Source organism: Lytechinus variegatus, chromosome 1, assembly GCF_018143015.1.
Source record: "Lytechinus variegatus isolate NC3 chromosome 1, Lvar_3.0, whole genome shotgun sequence".
Taxonomy (NCBI): Eukaryota; Metazoa; Echinodermata; class Echinoidea; order Temnopleuroida; family Toxopneustidae; genus Lytechinus; species Lytechinus variegatus.
Genome location: NC_054740.1, coordinates 92,724,819 through 92,742,157, shown reverse-complemented (window position 1 = coordinate 92,742,157; position 17,339 = coordinate 92,724,819). Strand labels below are relative to the sequence as shown.

At 33.3% G+C, this 17,339-nt stretch overlaps 1 protein-coding gene across 3 annotated transcripts; it reads left to right on the top strand.

Annotated features, from left to right (window-relative positions):
• The first annotated feature begins 100 nt into the window (after positions 1-100).
• Positions 101-16,627, top strand: LOC121428779 (transmembrane protein 163-like). Of its 3 annotated transcripts, none has more exons than XM_041625614.1 (10): positions 101-252; positions 3,784-3,945; positions 5,046-5,261; positions 6,348-6,470; positions 6,811-6,854; positions 7,155-7,249; positions 13,673-13,769; positions 14,267-14,378; positions 15,224-15,365; positions 16,193-16,627. In XM_041625614.1, the coding sequence occupies exons 3-10, from the start codon at positions 5,090-5,092 to the stop codon at positions 16,263-16,265; spliced, it is 858 nt and encodes a 285-aa protein (XP_041481548.1). In that variant the 5' UTR covers positions 101-252; positions 3,784-3,945; positions 5,046-5,089; the 3' UTR covers positions 16,266-16,627. The 3 variants fall into 3 exon arrangements, with proteins under 3 accessions (XP_041481548.1, XP_041481557.1, XP_041481539.1); XM_041625623.1 differs by lacking the exon at positions 101-252 and adding an exon at positions 2,634-2,732; XM_041625605.1 differs by lacking the exon at positions 101-252 and having other exon boundaries at positions 3,503-3,945.
• Positions 16,628-17,339: the final 712 nt, after the last annotated feature.

Below are 17,339 nucleotides of genomic sequence, written 5' to 3'. Positions count from 1 at the left end.
TGGCACGACCCGACCGACCGCTTGCACAGTACAGCTGAGCTGTAGAGCGCGCCAGAGCAGCTACTCGTACTCGCCGCCTACATACACAGATCTAAGGCCGGCCAGCGACGACTGCTGCGAGGTTTTAAAAGTAGTGTTATGGTTATACCGGTATGCTGCATCGCCTTATCGAAGATCAGGCCCGGCTAAAATGCTTGAAAAGTTGGTTTGAGAGCTGAGCTTAGGATTTGTATTCCATTGAAGCCCCATCAAGTAAGTAAACGGCCTAAGGCTAAGATAAATTTGTAGGGCCCAGCTAGACACTCGATCTACCAACTAGTTTTTAGTTAGGCCTATTAATAGGCCTAGAATAGATCTACTCCTAGCTTCCAACTCAAAATAAAGTTTTGCTGGTGGACTTGACTTGAAGTGAAGGAAATTGTGGTCTAACTTCATACATTGTACATTAGACTCCAGATCCACATCTTTTTTCCGTAAATATTGTTATTGTTAAAGGACAAGTCCACCCCAACAAAAACTTGATTTGAATAAAAAGAGAAAAATTCAACAAGCATAACACTGAAAAATTTCATCAAAATCGGATGTAAAATAAGAAAGTTATGGCATTTTAAAGTTTCGCTTATTTTCAACAAAATAGTTATATGAACGAGCCAGTTACATCCAAAGGAGAGAGTTGATGACATCACTCACTATTTCTTTTGTATTTTGTTATATGAAATATGAAATATTTTTATTTTCTCATTGTCAGGTGAAATGAAGTTTCATTCCTCCCTGAACACGTGGAATTTCATTATTTTAACATTTTGTGCTTCAGGCAAGGAGGTCCTAATCGTCAAATTCGTAAAATTTGAAATATTGTATAATTCAAGCAATAAAAAACAAAAGAAATAGTGAGTGACATCATCGACTCTCTCATTTTGATGTAACTGGCTCGTTCATATTTTGTTGAAAATAAGCGAAAATTTGAAATGTCATAACTTTCTTATTTTACAGCCGATTTTGATGAAATTTTCAGCATTGTGCTTGTCTGATTTTTCTCTATTGATTCAAATCAACACATATCTGAGATGGACTTGACCTTTAATGTAGGCTAGCTTGATTCAATCTTAGGATGGAGGCGGTGAGGGGGAAAGTCATGTGATACTTTTTGACTGACACATTTGTTTCGAAAGCAAACAACACATTTTCCAATAGCACAAGTTTGACAACAATCTAGACGAGACAGGATCAACTTTTTTAATGGGGATTTAGAATTTGTGTAGCCAAGGTACAGAGACAATTCTAACATTAGTCCTAGCTCTTGGACTACAAACAATTATTTTGTATTTATGCCAAATATATAAGATCTATGTGAAATGTTTCTTAAATTGCTATTTCATCATTTGTATGGCCTAGATTCTAGACCCAAATAGTTTTTACTTGTCAGAGATTTTTTTATCTTATTAATTTTTTTATAGTAGATAAGATTAACAATTCATTTCTTGCAATTATTTTGAAAAAGGGGAATACAATCTGTTTCATCTGTAAATTGACCATTTAGTTTGTGTTAATTAGAATAAGGCCTAGTGTCACTGTAGCATTTTAGAAAGATCTAAATGAAAAGAAGAAGTGGATACCATGCGCGACCATGGGGTCTCAAAAAGCACCCCAAACGAGTATTTTCCATATTCTGAAAATGCACCCCTTGTACTGTACTGTATTGGAAACAAAACGATACTCTTTGCAAGTATTCCCTGAATTGAACCCCTAAACAAGTACAGCGATATTTTAATTGTTGTATCACGGTCGTTGGTTTTACCTACATCATTGGGTTTAGTAAGGCCCCACCTCCACACCTCGCGCAAATCGTAGCCTACTTTAAACACGTACCAGTGTTGACTGTAGGGGCAAAAAGTGCATCCTTTATAAAGTATTTTAGTATTTTTATACTCTTTTCAGATTGGACCATAAACACATAGTTTTGTCAGCGAAATATGTAGATTATTTCAGTGTTTTTGACTCCCTTATTACGTTATGTATGTAACATGACCTATCCTGAAAAGAGATCCTTTTTACTTGTTTTTTTTGACATGCATGGTATCCACTCGTCGATGGAATCCCCCCCCCCCCCCCCCCCCGAGGAATGTAGACTTCAATAATATGTGCCACAGGAAATTGCACTGGACCTGAATCAGGTACAAATTACTACTCACAGTCACAATAATACAATTCTTTCATTTAATCATTCCTGGAGAATGAACACTATTGAGATCTACATGATCATTACATTTATTAATGCAAAATGAGCAATTGAAATTGAATAGAAATATTATCTTTTAAGTCTGTTACTTAACAATAGTCATAATCCCAACCTTACACAACACTCCTATTATTGAACCCTGAGTGTAAATGAATTGGCTATTAACTTGCCCTCCAGCTCAAATCAATTGGTCTTAAAGCCTGATATTTACCTGTGGGAGAAAGGAACATAAAATCTATAAATGATACAATAGTGTTACATCTTGCCAAAGCCTCTATAGAAGGATATCAATTGAGTGGGGGCTAAGGAACAATTGGGTGTGGTCAATATTGGTGTTCCTGGGTTCTCACGCAAAGGGGTACATATGTACCCCTCCAGGTGATCGAGGGAGGCGGGGGGGGTTCTGATATCAATCCCTGCGTAATGAAATGGAAGTGTGGATGATGTTAATTGATAATATTCGTAGCTCTTTTAATTGGTCATCAGGTCACTGGTAAGTAAACAGTCTGTGATAGCTGATAAGAGAGAGAGAGAGAGAGAGATAGAATAAAAAGGATGGAGAGAGAATGAATTGAGAATATTTGGCTAGTAGTAGACTTATTTGAAATGTTTATTATACAGTGTATGTAGTAGGCCTACTCTTGATTTTTAGACATCATCTGTATATAAATTTATCCATTATTATTATTTAATCTAGGTAAATACTTTGATCACATTTCCAAAATGTGATGCAAGCATTCATAAATATTATTTACATTTGAAGACAGTTTTTTAATCTGCATTTAAACCTAGTAAGCCCCGCATTAACTTCCTGTGAACATAGTAGAGTTTATGTTGATTAATATAATCAAAGTGATAAATCCTGCAACTTTTTTATAAAAGTAAGGTTGACATAGTTTGTAGACAGAATTATAAAATAATTTTCAAATCCCCAGAACTTAAACCCTTTTTTTGTGAATGATTGATTGCCTCAAGGTTTGTAGTTTGGTATTATCTTAGATAACTTAAGAATTGCATATACCAGTAAAGGCTTAAACAAGGGTGATGATGATCAGTTTCAGTCAAAACTAAAAGAGAAGTAGGCTACAAGTAAGTACATGTAGTGCTTTGTCCCAAAATGTTATATTTACCTTAGTCATTGTGGACATTTTTTAAGGGTACCTGCTGATATTAATTCTTTCATTAAGCTTTGGATAATCATGTTGCCCTTATACCAGCAAATTAATATGTAGTGCCATTTTAGGAAATTACATCATCAGTCTTCTATGCCCTTTAAAGTGCTGCATGATTGCAATTCTGCACAGTGAATAACTGACCTTTCGTTAAATGTTTTCTTGATCATTCAAACTTTACCCTCTTACTGTTGAGTAGTGCTTGAGACTTGGAAAGCATTTTGAATCTACTGTTTGGTTAAGCCTACCTCTTATAAACATTATGGATTTACTGATATTGGGTTATAATTCTGCATGAAAATATTTTTGGAACAACCGAGCCTTTTTTTCAGATGGAAGAGTGATTTTCCTCTCTCATTGTTCCAATTGCAGAAGTTATTTCATCACACTATTGGTTTGTTCTTGTATGGATACAGAAGTGTACACTCTTCCTAGATGTATTGATAGCTAATATCAGGATCATTCCTTCCATATTTCCTGGGAGAAACTGCACAGAATATTCAAATTGAGAGCATTGATTGCACACTTCTAATGGTAAGCTAAAGCTTTGTACATTTTAGTTGTCATGGTAACTTATTAACATTATACAAAACCATTAAATAATGTTTGACTATTGATCTTTTAAGTGGAAAGGACATCAGAAGAGAAGCAGGAAAGCTACATAAAAATGATCTAATAATTTTCTTTTATTTGTTTTTTACTTCTTGTTTCAAGAACCTTTTTAAAGCTATCATGAAGTTTTCTTTTTCTAAACAACCAAATTTTTAGGTAATGTAGTCATGTATCAAATATCTTATTACAATTGTGAAATGCATTACTGTGTTTCATAATGCATGTACCAGTAAATCTATACCTTCAAAATTGATATCTTGTTGTTTGAAATATCATTCAAAGAGGATGTGTAATTTTTTTTATTAGCACCTTTTTTTTGGGGGGGGGATGTTGAGGCATTTATCACAAATTTTCTTCATATGTTTTTCTTGCATCTTGTAGGTCATGTACAAATTAATTGTATATTAAATGACATATACTGGTACTTGATACTGGCATTGGTAATGAAAGTGATGGTGCTAATGATAATAATGATTTTGATAGTCACCATAATAGCAATAAACTCATAATTGAAAAAATGATATGATAATATTGATATTAATGATAACAATAATGATAATTATAATTATGATAATAGTGATGACATTAACAACTGTTCTTTCATTTAGGAGTTTCATCATTGTTATTCATTCATATTCTGCCTCTCTGCAATTTTGTTGCACTGATTTCAGATCTACAGTGTATTTATCTATCTCTGTATGAAAGTGCATTATGTATAATTCACCCTAGAAGCTGTGAAGGCATAGCTGTTGAATCAATGATAAATTGTGTGATATTTCCCACTTCAACCAAAACATCTGGTCATGTTTTGCTTTTGTTTGTATTTGCTACAGCTGTACTTCATTTTTCCCCCTGTCACAGTGAGCCCAGGACTGTCTTTATATTTTGTTCTGTATAGTAATACTGCATATATTTTAGAAGTTGAGCAGCAAATATCTGCAAGAATCTGTTGGAATCAATGAGGTTTACTTGCATGGGAACTTGGAAATAATAGTTTGAAATTGTATTTGCTGTTTCCACAGATTCTGCTTACTTTCTGCTATCCTAAAGGGACTTGATAAGCAAGATGGATAACAATGACAGTGAGAAGTCACCAGAGACATTGCATCTTGAGCAGATGCCCTTTAATTCCAATAAATCAGCACAAAATTATACAGCATGTGAATGGGAAGGAGAAGGACAGAGGGATGGAGATGGAGAGAAGGATCAAGGTAGAAGGAAGACAACTATGAAGGAAAGTAAGTCCAAAATGAAATTACTTTTGTAAATACCTGGTGTTAACTAATGTTTATTTTTGTCTCACCTGCATATAGCAGATCAAGACTAGAGGTATCGCCTTTTCTGACTGCAACAGCGGTGTCATGAAATCTTAACCAAGGTTAAGTTTTTGAAATGTTTTCAGAACATAGAAAAGTGAAAAAAAATTGACAAAATTTCATGAAACTTGGACGCATCACACAATGATACTCAGTAAAGGTTATATGATCAAGGACAGTGAATTTATTATTTTATTATATGATTATGAATGATGCTTTTGTTAATAATAATTTATCTACCTTGTTTTCCAAGTCAGCACAGCTGGTTTAATCACGCAATGCAGGGGAGACTACCACTACCAGAGGCATTCCATTTAAAACACTTTGGACAAAATCTTTCCGATCAACCATCATTATAATGGTTGATTTTATTCAACATTTCACAGACCATTTGCCTAATTATATTTTCAAAATATTTTGTATCTCTAGCAAATATGTTATGGGATAGAGCTCTTTTGGAATGTTTACAAGCCACACACGGATGTATTTTGAGAATAATCTCGGAGAGCAGCGTTGTCTGCATATCTGCAGCATCGAGTTCATGATGCATTGGTCGAAATCATGTTAATACTTAGATTGAGTAAATATGCAAAGCTTGTACGTAATCAATGACTTGTGTCAATAGACGAGTCTCTGAAAGAATATTTAATGGCTGAAGTCTCTTGCTCTCAATGGAAGGAAAACTAATCTCTTTGGTTTAAATTAAGCAGGTACTAACTAATTTTTAAAATACTTACTTGTTTTGATAGTATACAATTTGTCATTTTCTTAAATTTGGTGTGCAAATATCTATCTGCCTTTTTCCTCTTTTTCCATCTTGCTCTCTTCCTATTTTTTTACTTCTTGTATGTATACTCTACAGCTTTAATCTCCCCGTAATTCTGTCCTCTGACTTCTTTCTCTCACCCCGTCTTGTCCTCTCTCTCTCTCTATCCCTCCCTCTCTGTCTTTCTTTACATTTTATTTGTAGAATATTTGACCAAAATCTTTCCTTTATCATCCCTTTAGATCTGCTAGAGGAGGATAAAGAATCCATGTCAATGAAAGACACCTCTAGATGGCGCTCTGCAGCATTGGCCGTTTCTTGGGCTTCTGTAGTTGGTCTTCTCATCGTTGGTATTCTAAGCTTTGGTAAGCAACAAACTGACTTTCTTGGTCAACCAGATTAGATTTTGCTCACATGTATTTAAGGAAAAGAGTCTCCACTACTTTTTTGTTATAACTTTATGTGTCCTTTATTTGAACATAAGTTTATATCTATGTTATGAATGTTGCTGTCATTCAAGGCAAATATTATCACATGAGAACTTGAAAATATTGTATGATACTTTTACTCAATGAATGATTTTTGAAATCAAGAAATGGATGGCATCCTATAATTTTATTTAGACAATATATTGTTTAAATGATGTGATTATGAAATAAGCATTTTTGTGATATCAAAATAATTTCCTGTCCCTTTTACCAACAGTTGTAGCAGAAACAACACAAAGTTCAGCAGCATTTGGATTTGGTGTAAGTAATACTAATATTCCGCTCATATATAGCACTTAATACATCTCTCAACACTTTACAGATGCATTATTATTTTTTAGCCTAGCTAAGGGTAATAGGAACACCTTGGGCACCTAACAATGTGAATATGTGCACAATATAATACCCAGTACAGTATTACTATTAAATATACTGTATCACTCAGTGAAACTCCCATCAGTTACTTTGTAATGGTTACAGAATATGAAGGAAGATGATGATGGTGGTGATGATCGCAATATTCTATGTTTTTAAAGATAATCTGATTATTCTTTTTTTCAGTTTGACTGTTTATTGGATGTTGGAACATCAGCAGTTGTTATCTGGAGATTCACTGGCTCTCTGGGATCAGTTTATTCAGAAAAGAAAGAAAGAATGTAAGTACTTCTTCCTAATTAAGCAGCTGTGAAGTGTGTTTGTTCCTGTTTTTTTTCTAGTTTGTTTACCTAGTGTTTCATCTGTTATATGTTGTTTTATTTCTTTGTTCATGTATGTTTTTCTAGCAAAAATTTACTTAATTATTACCCCCCAACAAAAAGCACCCAATGAGCTGATGAAAATAAAATGTTTAGTATTCAGAGAGCATTGCAATGCAAATTATTGTGTTTAAAGCTTGATCGCATTTGATAACAGTGTACTAAACCTTATTTTTTAAGACAGCCTATTTGTCAGTCTAAACTAGTAGAAAGGCAATAGATGATTTATCAGTATTATTCTGGCCATATATGATGACATATGCCAGTCTTTCCCTGCACCTAAAAGAAATCATTTGTTCAAGCAATTCATATCTACTTCTAGGCATGAGTGATAGTTTCTATCAATTATAAAGTTCTAGCAAGTAAAAAAGTGCAAAAGCCCAAATGGTTAAAGGGGAATGAAACCTTTGGAACAAATAGGCTTGTGTAGAAACAGAAAAATCAAAGAATAAGAATAAAGAAAGTTTGAGAAAAATCAGACAAATAATGAGAAAGTTATGAGCATTTGAATATTGCAATCACTAATGCTATGGAGATCCTCACATTGGTAATGCGACAAGGATGTGTGATGTCACTGATGAACAACTTTCCCTTTGGTGGACTATAAAATACCCTCAAAATGTCTCTTTTTGCTTTTTCTTATGATGATACAAACTCTTTATCCATGATGTATTCTTAAAAAATATGCATTACATGCCCTCATGTAGACAGAACACGTGATTTATGGATAGATGTGATAAAAGAGGCAATTCTAGTGAAATGTATACTGAAGTAATGTGGAGAGTTGTTCACAAGTGACATCACACATCTCTGTCGCATTGCCAATTTGCTATCTCCATAGCATTAGTGATCGCAATATTCAAATGCTCATAACTTTCTCATTATTTGTACGATTTTTCTCAAACTTTCGTTGATCTGTTTCTTTGATTTTTCTGTTTTCACACAAGCTATCTTGTTCCAATGGTTTCATTCTCCTTTAAGGATGGTCTTTCAATCTAGCAACTTTTGTCTGACAGTTGGTTGGCACTTTAGTGACCTATTTAAGGCATTTATCTTCTTTACCAGCCCTCAGAGAGTACCTTTAGTTGTTTCTTCTCAGATTGCATAATAACAAGCATTTTTTTTGGATAGTGCAGTTACACATGCATGTACAGAATGATATCCACCACCACCAAAACTTTAAGCTGATATTTGTGTTTTCATATCTAATATATTTACTGGTATTCTTTATTTTATGTTCATTCATTCATTATTTCTATTGATTTATAAACTTATGATACTTTTTATATGGGATTTTTAAATTTTGTCATATTTCACAGAATTTGTTTAAATTATCTTATCTTTTTTTGTGGTGAATCTCTTATTATAATACAAAATATTTTGCAGTCTTGAATTAGCATGGCTGTATTCAAATCATGAAAGGAAAGACATTTTTATTGTGTTTTGTTATAGAGAGAAAGACCAGCAGATTTTGGGTACATGTATTCTTTTTTTTATAAGAAATTGTCCTTCACACAACATGCACATTTGTTTCAAGTATAAGTTATGATCTAATGTTATGCAATAATGTTAAAAATAAGACACATGATTCTATTTCCAATGGAATGTCAGGTATCTTTATGTTTAAGTTTGATGTCTTAATTGTTATCTTGTAACAGCATAGACCACTTCCTTTTATAGGGATAAGCCCCTAAAAGCAATCGTAAAAGGGTAGATATTGACCAAGGGTCAAGCTTCTCATTTTAATGAGATATAAAGAAATAGGTCCTGTTTAACTGAACATGAAAATATGTTGAAATCGAAGAGCCTTCCTTGTATTGAATATGGTATTTTGCAATCAGTCTCAGTTCAATTTGCATCAATCAGTAATCCATTTAATTATTATTGATCATTAATATCTGTAGTGATTATTGAAAAGATTATTGTATTTGTAGTAAGAATAAGTGATTTTTTTTTAATATTAAGTTGGAAGTTGGCTGTAAGCTGACATGGGACTGTTGGGAAAAGTTTAAGGGACTATAAATCTAACATTCCATTCTTACCAAAGTATCACTTTCTTTTTTATAATTTGAAATTGAAAGATGAGAAGGAATTTAGATAATTTTCAAAAAAGATTACTTCAAAAGACTAGTCGAATTATTTTACATCAGAAAGCAAAAATGTATGAAGATTATTTACAGAAAGTTCATCCCATTCCATGCGTGATAAAAAAAAGTGGATCATACCAGAAGGTTAAAATAAAAATATTTTTCAGGGAACTATATCTTTTGGTTTTTTTTTTATTATTACTTGAATTTTTTTGAGTATTAGATGTTAGATTACATCTGCCACAGAAGTTGTGTTTATACTATTAAATTTTATGTAACAATGAAATAAAAACCTCTTGAAGAATTTAATTATAGGGGCAGGATAGGTGCTTTGAAAGGCATTTAGTGTTTTTAAATACTTTTCATATTTCTTTCTCGACCCTTATTGTCTAATAAATGTTGAACTATGTCCTGTAACATATGATATCATATTCTGTGTTGTCAAATATCACCAAAAGCGTGTATTTGCATTTATTACTTACAAATAGTATACAAATCATAACACTCCTTAATAATCTTGTGTAATTATATGGTATCTGTAAAGATGAAATGATCTGAAAGTGACTTTGCACAATTCAACAACTTTGGAGGGGGCGGTAAATGCACGCAAAGCGTGCCAACACTTACAGAGCGCGCAAAGCGCGCTCCCTAGGGGGTGGGTGCAGGGAGGGGGAGTTTCGAAGCGAAGCTTTTAGTGTTTCATAAATTAAAATGAAAAGGAGCCGTTTCTCTCGTCTCTAGTACCTCCAATTCGGTTGACTATATTGCGATTTTGAACCTTGTTTTCAAATGATTGTGAATGCACAAAAGAGGTTTACAATGGAGGAAATCAAAATGATAATAACTCCGCGCAAAGCGCGGAAGCTAAAGCGTTTTATCAATTTTTCTTGCCATAAAAAGGGTCCCAAGAAAAGGGTTTTCTCAAAGATATATTGAATACTTTCTTTGGAAAGATCAGATTTGATTACAAACAATTTAGCAACAGTGCATATTTCTAACTCGCAAAACAGGGGAGAAGATTGGTAGAGGAAGATATTCCTCGCAGAGCAACTCTGAAATTTCAAAGGGCGGACGTTTCATCAAATGTAGATAAATACCCAATCGGCTCTAATTCAATTGATTTTCTAAGATTATTGAACTTCATTACAAGGAAAATAGTGCGCAAAAAGTTGAAACTTCTGCGATTTATTGAAACTATCTATATAAAAAAAGGATGCCTAATTTTTTTTACTTATCCTGAAGCGCTTCATTTTGAATATAAAGAAACTTAAGTGTCAGTCAAAATTTCAAACTGAGGGCGCAAAACAGGACAGGAGATGAAAGTATACAGGGAAATGACATGAAGTTTAATACAATTTGATAAAAAATATTTTACTTTTTTATTTAATACGACACGAATTTCATACCTTCCTCTTTTTAAATTAGGAACCTGTTTGCCCCAAAATTATGGTTGTTTAGTAACGAGCTGAAAAGCGGGAGAAGTTGACTTTATGGAGGTGACGGCAGAAACTGATATAAAGATTTTACCCGCCCGGAGCCGACCAGACCCAGAAGTTGCGCGATCAATTGAAAAAAAAGATAACTTCATATATTTACTTCGGCCTAACCTTACTCAAATTCATGCCCTAATGTATACAATTTTAACTTTAACTGGCAAGAAGCACATAGCTGAGGTGGAAAAACAGGGTTAGAGAAAAGGTGGGGGAAACAATGGAGAACTTCAATATTGTCATCTAACCGCGTGCAGCGCGGAAGCAAAATTCATATATAAATTTAGAGCAAGAAGAGTGAAGGAGTTTCTCTTTTGAGAAAAAAATAAAGAATAAAAAAAAACACAAAGCTACCTTCCTTTCTTCCCTTTCCTCCCTTCCCTTTTCCTTTTCTTCTCTCTTTTTTTCCTTCTTTTTTTTCTTTTTGGGGACGTTTTTTTGGGGGGGGCGACCGCCCCTACCGCCCCCCCCCCTAGCTACGCGCCTGGCACAATTGACTGCTGGTATGTGCTCACTGGTATTACTTGAGACCTTACTGGTAGTATCAGTTTCATTCATTATGTAATCTATGACATCCTCTCTACCAGCACAGTATGACCAAAGGAAAATTAAATAAAGTAATTACCTAAAAATAATCAAAGGATTATAATTAGTGTTCATATTCCTAAAAGAACAGCACTTTTTTTATATACGTAATTTGTTTTGTGCTTGCTTTTATTTTTGTTTGTTTGGTCATTTGAGAAAGTGTGCACACCATAAATTTTAAGAATTTATTTCTTTAAATACTGAACTAAAACGAGGACATTCCATAAATAATTTTATGACTCTGACTGCCTTTTACATTATATTGTCCCTATTATTTAATGAGATCTATATTCAGTTTTGAGTGTGTGTCATTTAACTTTTCCTGGTAACTATATTCTATTTTAGGAGTTATTTTTGTATTAATGCCATTCAATGTTCTCTTTATTCACATAAATATCATGTTTGAAAGGAAAATTTATCTGGTCATCAACATGTTATTTCCTTTTTTAGTTTCTTTTTGTTTTCTTTAATTTTGATATTGTATTTTGAATATTTCATGATGATTATTAGCAGTCTACTGAAATTAACTATTGTTATGAAAGTAATTGGGTTCCTGGAAATGACATTGAATAAATAAATCAATAAATAATTGAATAAATAAATAGAAAAATGAATAAACGATAGAGATAAAGGACCACCAAGTTTTAATACCCTTGGTGCTAAATGTAAATACAAAACCATATTAATGTTTTCCCCATACGATGTTTGAATTTGACTTCATAAACCAATTTAAAGCTAAGATTTAGCTCTATACTTAGGCAAATATGAGAGAAACCTCTAAAATCACTTAAGTCACGAACTTATAAGAATTTTATTACTTCAGCTACCAAAACTGTACATTGAAATAGTCTCTCTAACAATGAAAGCTCACAACCAAATGTCTCTAAATATCATTAATCATATTAGTGTTAACATTTTTCAGTAAATTTGGACTACCAGTAGTTTCATTAAAGAACAACACTATGATTATTATTCTTAAAAAAAACTTGCTTAATCAATAGGTGCTGTCACCAAACACTTTTTCACAATATTACATCAAGTCCATTAACTATCGGCAGTAGAAATACTGGTTATTTTTATCTTATACCCCTTTCATAAACCCAATTAAAATGAATTAGGCGGCTAATAGCAGCATAATTTGGTCGTAAAATTGGAGGAGGACAAGAGTTATCCGCATTACTCTGATGCTGCTATTATCCGCATAATAGCGGCATCGGGATAAGATTTTGAGTTTATGAACGCATTTCCAAATAATGCGGATAATTGCCATGGTGCGGTCACAAGGTCACCCTTTTCCAACACAACCGCATCGGAGGGGGCGTGTCCAGTTGTCATGGCGATTATCCGCCTTTTTCAGGACGGGCGCTCGTAAAAATAATGCAGCTTATTTTCGGAGTTTATGAACGCAATTTTTATTGAATTATCCGCATTACTCTTAGGCGGCTAATTGGAGGATAGGTTTATGAAAAGGGTATTATTAATAGGGTATTCATGTCTGAAAACAATCATATGTAAATTAATGTAAAATTTACAAATAAAAGTGCTGAAAATCTGACAATAACAAAGTTATTCAATATGAAAGTACAGTAATATTTCATAAAAATGATATTAATATGAAATACTAGTAGGTGAGATAATGATGTCATATCCCCACTCAATAAAATCATTATATACATGTGTGTATGATATCTCCTTGGTATAGTTGCAACAATGATTACTTGTATCCTACATAATGAATCAGTATTTTTGGAGGACAAAGTTTGAATAAATACAATTTGACATTGCAAAATACAAAAAAATAAGTAGAGATATGACATCATCAACTGGCATTGCATATTCATGGAGATAAACATTGAACAGTTCACTAAATTCCATTCTAAATTTTGAATTATCATAACTTTGTTTTTCCTTGTCCAATTTTTGATGAAATATTCCATGCTTTCTTTGTCTGATTTCAAATTATCTGTTCAAAATAATATTATTTTCAGCCTGGTATACCTCAGCCCTCTTTATTACCTGTTCGTGGTTACATTGACCCTTTAAATAATTGCAGTTCTAAAATAGAATTTGCATAATTTCTTCCTTTTGGGTTTTATAACTTTCTATTGAGTTTGACAGTTGTTTAAAAGACTTAGAATATATTTCTTTTCTTCTTCATACAGATCTCTTCTGTTCCTAGGCTCTCTCTTCATCGTAGCAGCCGTTTCTATATTTGCCAGGGCAATTCCAGATCTGATAGCAAATACAGAGACCATAAGTGTGAGTAAAATGAGTTTTATACATCTTCCCCCAAATTAAAAAAAGTAAATAAGTTGAAAGTTATCAGTGCTTTAAGAATAATCTTAAGTATTTTTTTATATATGATACATACATGTTTTAGGTTGTTTTTTTTAGCTGAGACCCCCACTTTCATCTTTCATCTGATTCAACTTAATATGACATGAATGCTGCATGTATGAGTGAGTAAAAATAGTTTAGAGAGAGGGTACCAAAAGATGTTTAGCGCTTGGTTTCTGAATTTCAAAGGAAAATAAAATTTCTAAAAATGTCATGATGTGATAACTTGATCGAGAAAAATAAGCAAGGAATGACAAAGTTCTGTTTTCTTTAGTGTAGGTCTTGAATACATTCATTCTTTATTTAATGCCATGCTATTTCCAATTTGTCCATGCTATGTTGTTGATGTATTGTCAATCTTATTTGTTGAAAATTGAAGTTGCATATCTAAATGTCTTCTTTCTTTCTTTTTTTTGCAGGGTATGTGGCTAATGATTCTTGCTGGAGTGAGTGTATTTATTTGTTCAACGTTAGCTATTCTAAAATTCATCATTGCCAAGAAATTAGACAGTACAAGCATCCAGTCAGATGGTAAGTACGTTATCAAAATTAATATTCAGCATGCCAGAAGTTGTATTTTCCAAGGAATGACATCTTAGTTTATGAAATTGATGCTCAAGCACCCTGTGCCAACATGCCACCCTTTTTCATGATCTCAAGTTTTTGTCGTTATTTTGTTCAATTGTAAAAAAAGATGGTACGGGGAATCTCATGAAGCGCAAGTACTCAGTGAACAATTAAGTCCATGATATTGAAGTGTTCCACTTGTTTTACGAACATACTGTCTGCAATTTGCCATAAGGGTTTACTACACTCTCAACATGCAACAGTATTGCATAAATACCATGGAGCTTCAACATTTCTGGTATATTATTAGAGTTAAACCTTTGTTTGTATCTACGGGAAATGCAGTGAGGTGACAATCTCTAAAGTAAAAGCATTTTATCATTTGTTTTGCTTTCCTTAATCGTTAAAAGAGGGTTTTGAATAGGGACAGAGTTTCCTTTATCATAAACTTGCTGAACAGATATATCTTCAGACTTCAGTTGTAATTGACCTAAACTCTGAGTTTATCTTGGGCATATTGTCCATTATTAAATTACTGGGCCCCGTCTTACAAAGAGTTACGATGATCCAATCAACCCCAACTTTAATATAGAAATACACCATTGTCATAATTTCTTCTACAGGAAATTTATACAATGTCCTTTGTAAACAATGAGAATCACAATGAATGATTAATGTATAAGTATACATCATATCTGGAAAATATTTTGAACAAACATGCAGTTTCAATGTTGACGTTGCTGGCCGTCCATAGTTGTGATTGATATCGGATCGATCGTAACTCTTTGTCTTTCTTTTCTATCCTTTAGGCTACAGCTCATTAGCTGGGGGGATCACAGCTCTCTCCATGCTCATCAGTACGACAATCATCCATTTTGATTACCATGTTTGGTATCTGGATGAAATCGTTGGTATCGTGGTTGGTCTTCTTCTTGCAGCCTATGGAATCAAGTAAGTGAAGGGATTCATGAATGTGAATTCTACTTCATAGTCATATCGTTAACCCTAACCCTTACCACTTTAATAGATGCAGCAAGAAATAATGTTGGGGTCCAATATTTTTGTTATTGCTTGATATGGGATTGCTTTACTTAGTAGTAGATCCAGGCAGAGTTACAGGTGTGTTTTCCTTCTATTGTATAATACAGTCTAATAGAAATTTGCCCCCTGTCATTTTATAATTTAGCTTATACAGTCTCTTTAATTCAAAGTTCTTCCCTTTGGAATGTAATATATATCATTATTCTCAGGAGAAATATTTATGATGATTAAATAAAAAAATTGTATGATAGTAGTATATTTCAAATTCATAGAGTACAAAATTGCACTCAAAGTACATGTTTTATTTTGTATTTGCAATACACTCTGGATAGACTTCATCAGTCATATTGACTCAAATCACAATTATAAATTATTGCATTTGCTTGCTATGGATCTCACAGTTATAAAGAGGTTGAAATATGCAATACTTATGTATGAGCATGTATAGTCCAAATATACAAGTTGTCTCTAATTTACTTATTGAACCAACATTTCAAATGTACTTTCATTCATAATCTAATGCAAGTTGCATTTGCTTGATTCATGATTTGATTTTCAATTTCCCAGTGGGAATCGATTAGGATTGCTTTACTCTAATTGACTTGAGTCAATTGATTTTATGTTTCTCAAAGCAGCTAAATTAATAATGACGTATATTTTTTGCAGATGCAATATAAATACTAGGTTTTGAGAAAACAGAAATTTAAAGTGCTTTATGATTTATATCAATTTCACAGATTACTGGTGGAAGTGACACAGAGCTCAGATTTGAAGATTTCCTTGAAATCTTGTCTTCCGCAACAAAATTGATCAAGTCATCTAGAATCTTATGAAGAAGTTCTCATCCAGTGCAACAGCTTATATAGACTACAGTAATGCATTTGACAAGAGGAAGGCTTAAGAAAAGCAAAATAATCCTGAAATGAATATTTTCTACTTCATGCCCTTGCCAAATTAAGAAATCAAATGACAATTGAGTTATCTTGACAACCGTAGTCCATTACAGTGTGCAAGCGTGGAATTGTTTGCTGGAAGAAAAGGAGAAAGGGTTTCCTGAATAAATCCTGTACTACACTCAGCTACAGAGGGCAGCATTGATGATTGTGATTTTTTTACGAATGTCTTTCCATAGACTCGTGTGTTAAAGTGGCATTTTGAAAAAAATAATAATAAAAAATAAGGATGAAATATGGGGTCAAATGTTTACTACCAGTGGATAGGATATATATCTGACAATCCATATCTGATTAGAAAAGGGTCCCTCGACTGGCTCATTTTAAAAATAAATCAGCATTTATGAAGACATCTCCTGAGGGCTCAAATTCATCACCTGAAAGAGTAACATAGCCTTCATCCTTCCACCAGTCAAATATAGTTTCCTAAGTGATATTTCTTCCCAATTTGAAAAACAGAAGTTCAGAATGGGTTGGTTCTTTTGCCTTTCGGATGTTTATAGGCCCGTGTGACCTCCAGTCTCTGTGCATGTACAAATTTTTGTTAAAAGTTTGATGCAAGGAATCATAAATAACAGAGTAATGCTTATTTCATGCAATACACTCCAACTTATATTTCATTATGAGTGTTTTGCAGGGAAGGTTCAAGATGGGTTTTTTTTTTCATCCACAGAAGACAATTTCACTTCAAGAATACCCATTTTGTTTCAGTGGTGACAACAATCATTTGTCATATGTGTATTCTCTTGCACAGATTACCCTCAAAACTCTGATCAGTATTTTTTGATCAGGCACTATGTATCAACGTATTTCATTATGAGTTAGATAATATTGTCGGTACGATTGGGCCAGCAAGGCCTCTATGTTAAATTTTATGAAACACAACGCATGCTGAAGTCAGATATAATAGTGACGTATTTGACTTTCTGTG

What these genes read in the sequence shown, in the direction of transcription:
- LOC121428779 (XM_041625614.1), top strand. Translation starts at nt 5,090, where the DNA reads ATGGATAACAATGACAGTGAGAAGTCACCAGAGACATTGCATCTTGAG. An exon ending in TCAGAAAAGAAAGAAAGAAT is followed by an intron (nt 7,250 to 13,672) that starts GTAAGTACTTCT and finishes TTCTTCATACAG; the next exon opens with ATCTCTTCTGTTCCTAGGCT. An exon ending in CAAATACAGAGACCATAAGT is followed by an intron (nt 13,770 to 14,266) that starts GTGAGTAAAATG and finishes TTTTTTTTGCAG; the next exon opens with GGTATGTGGCTAATGATTCT.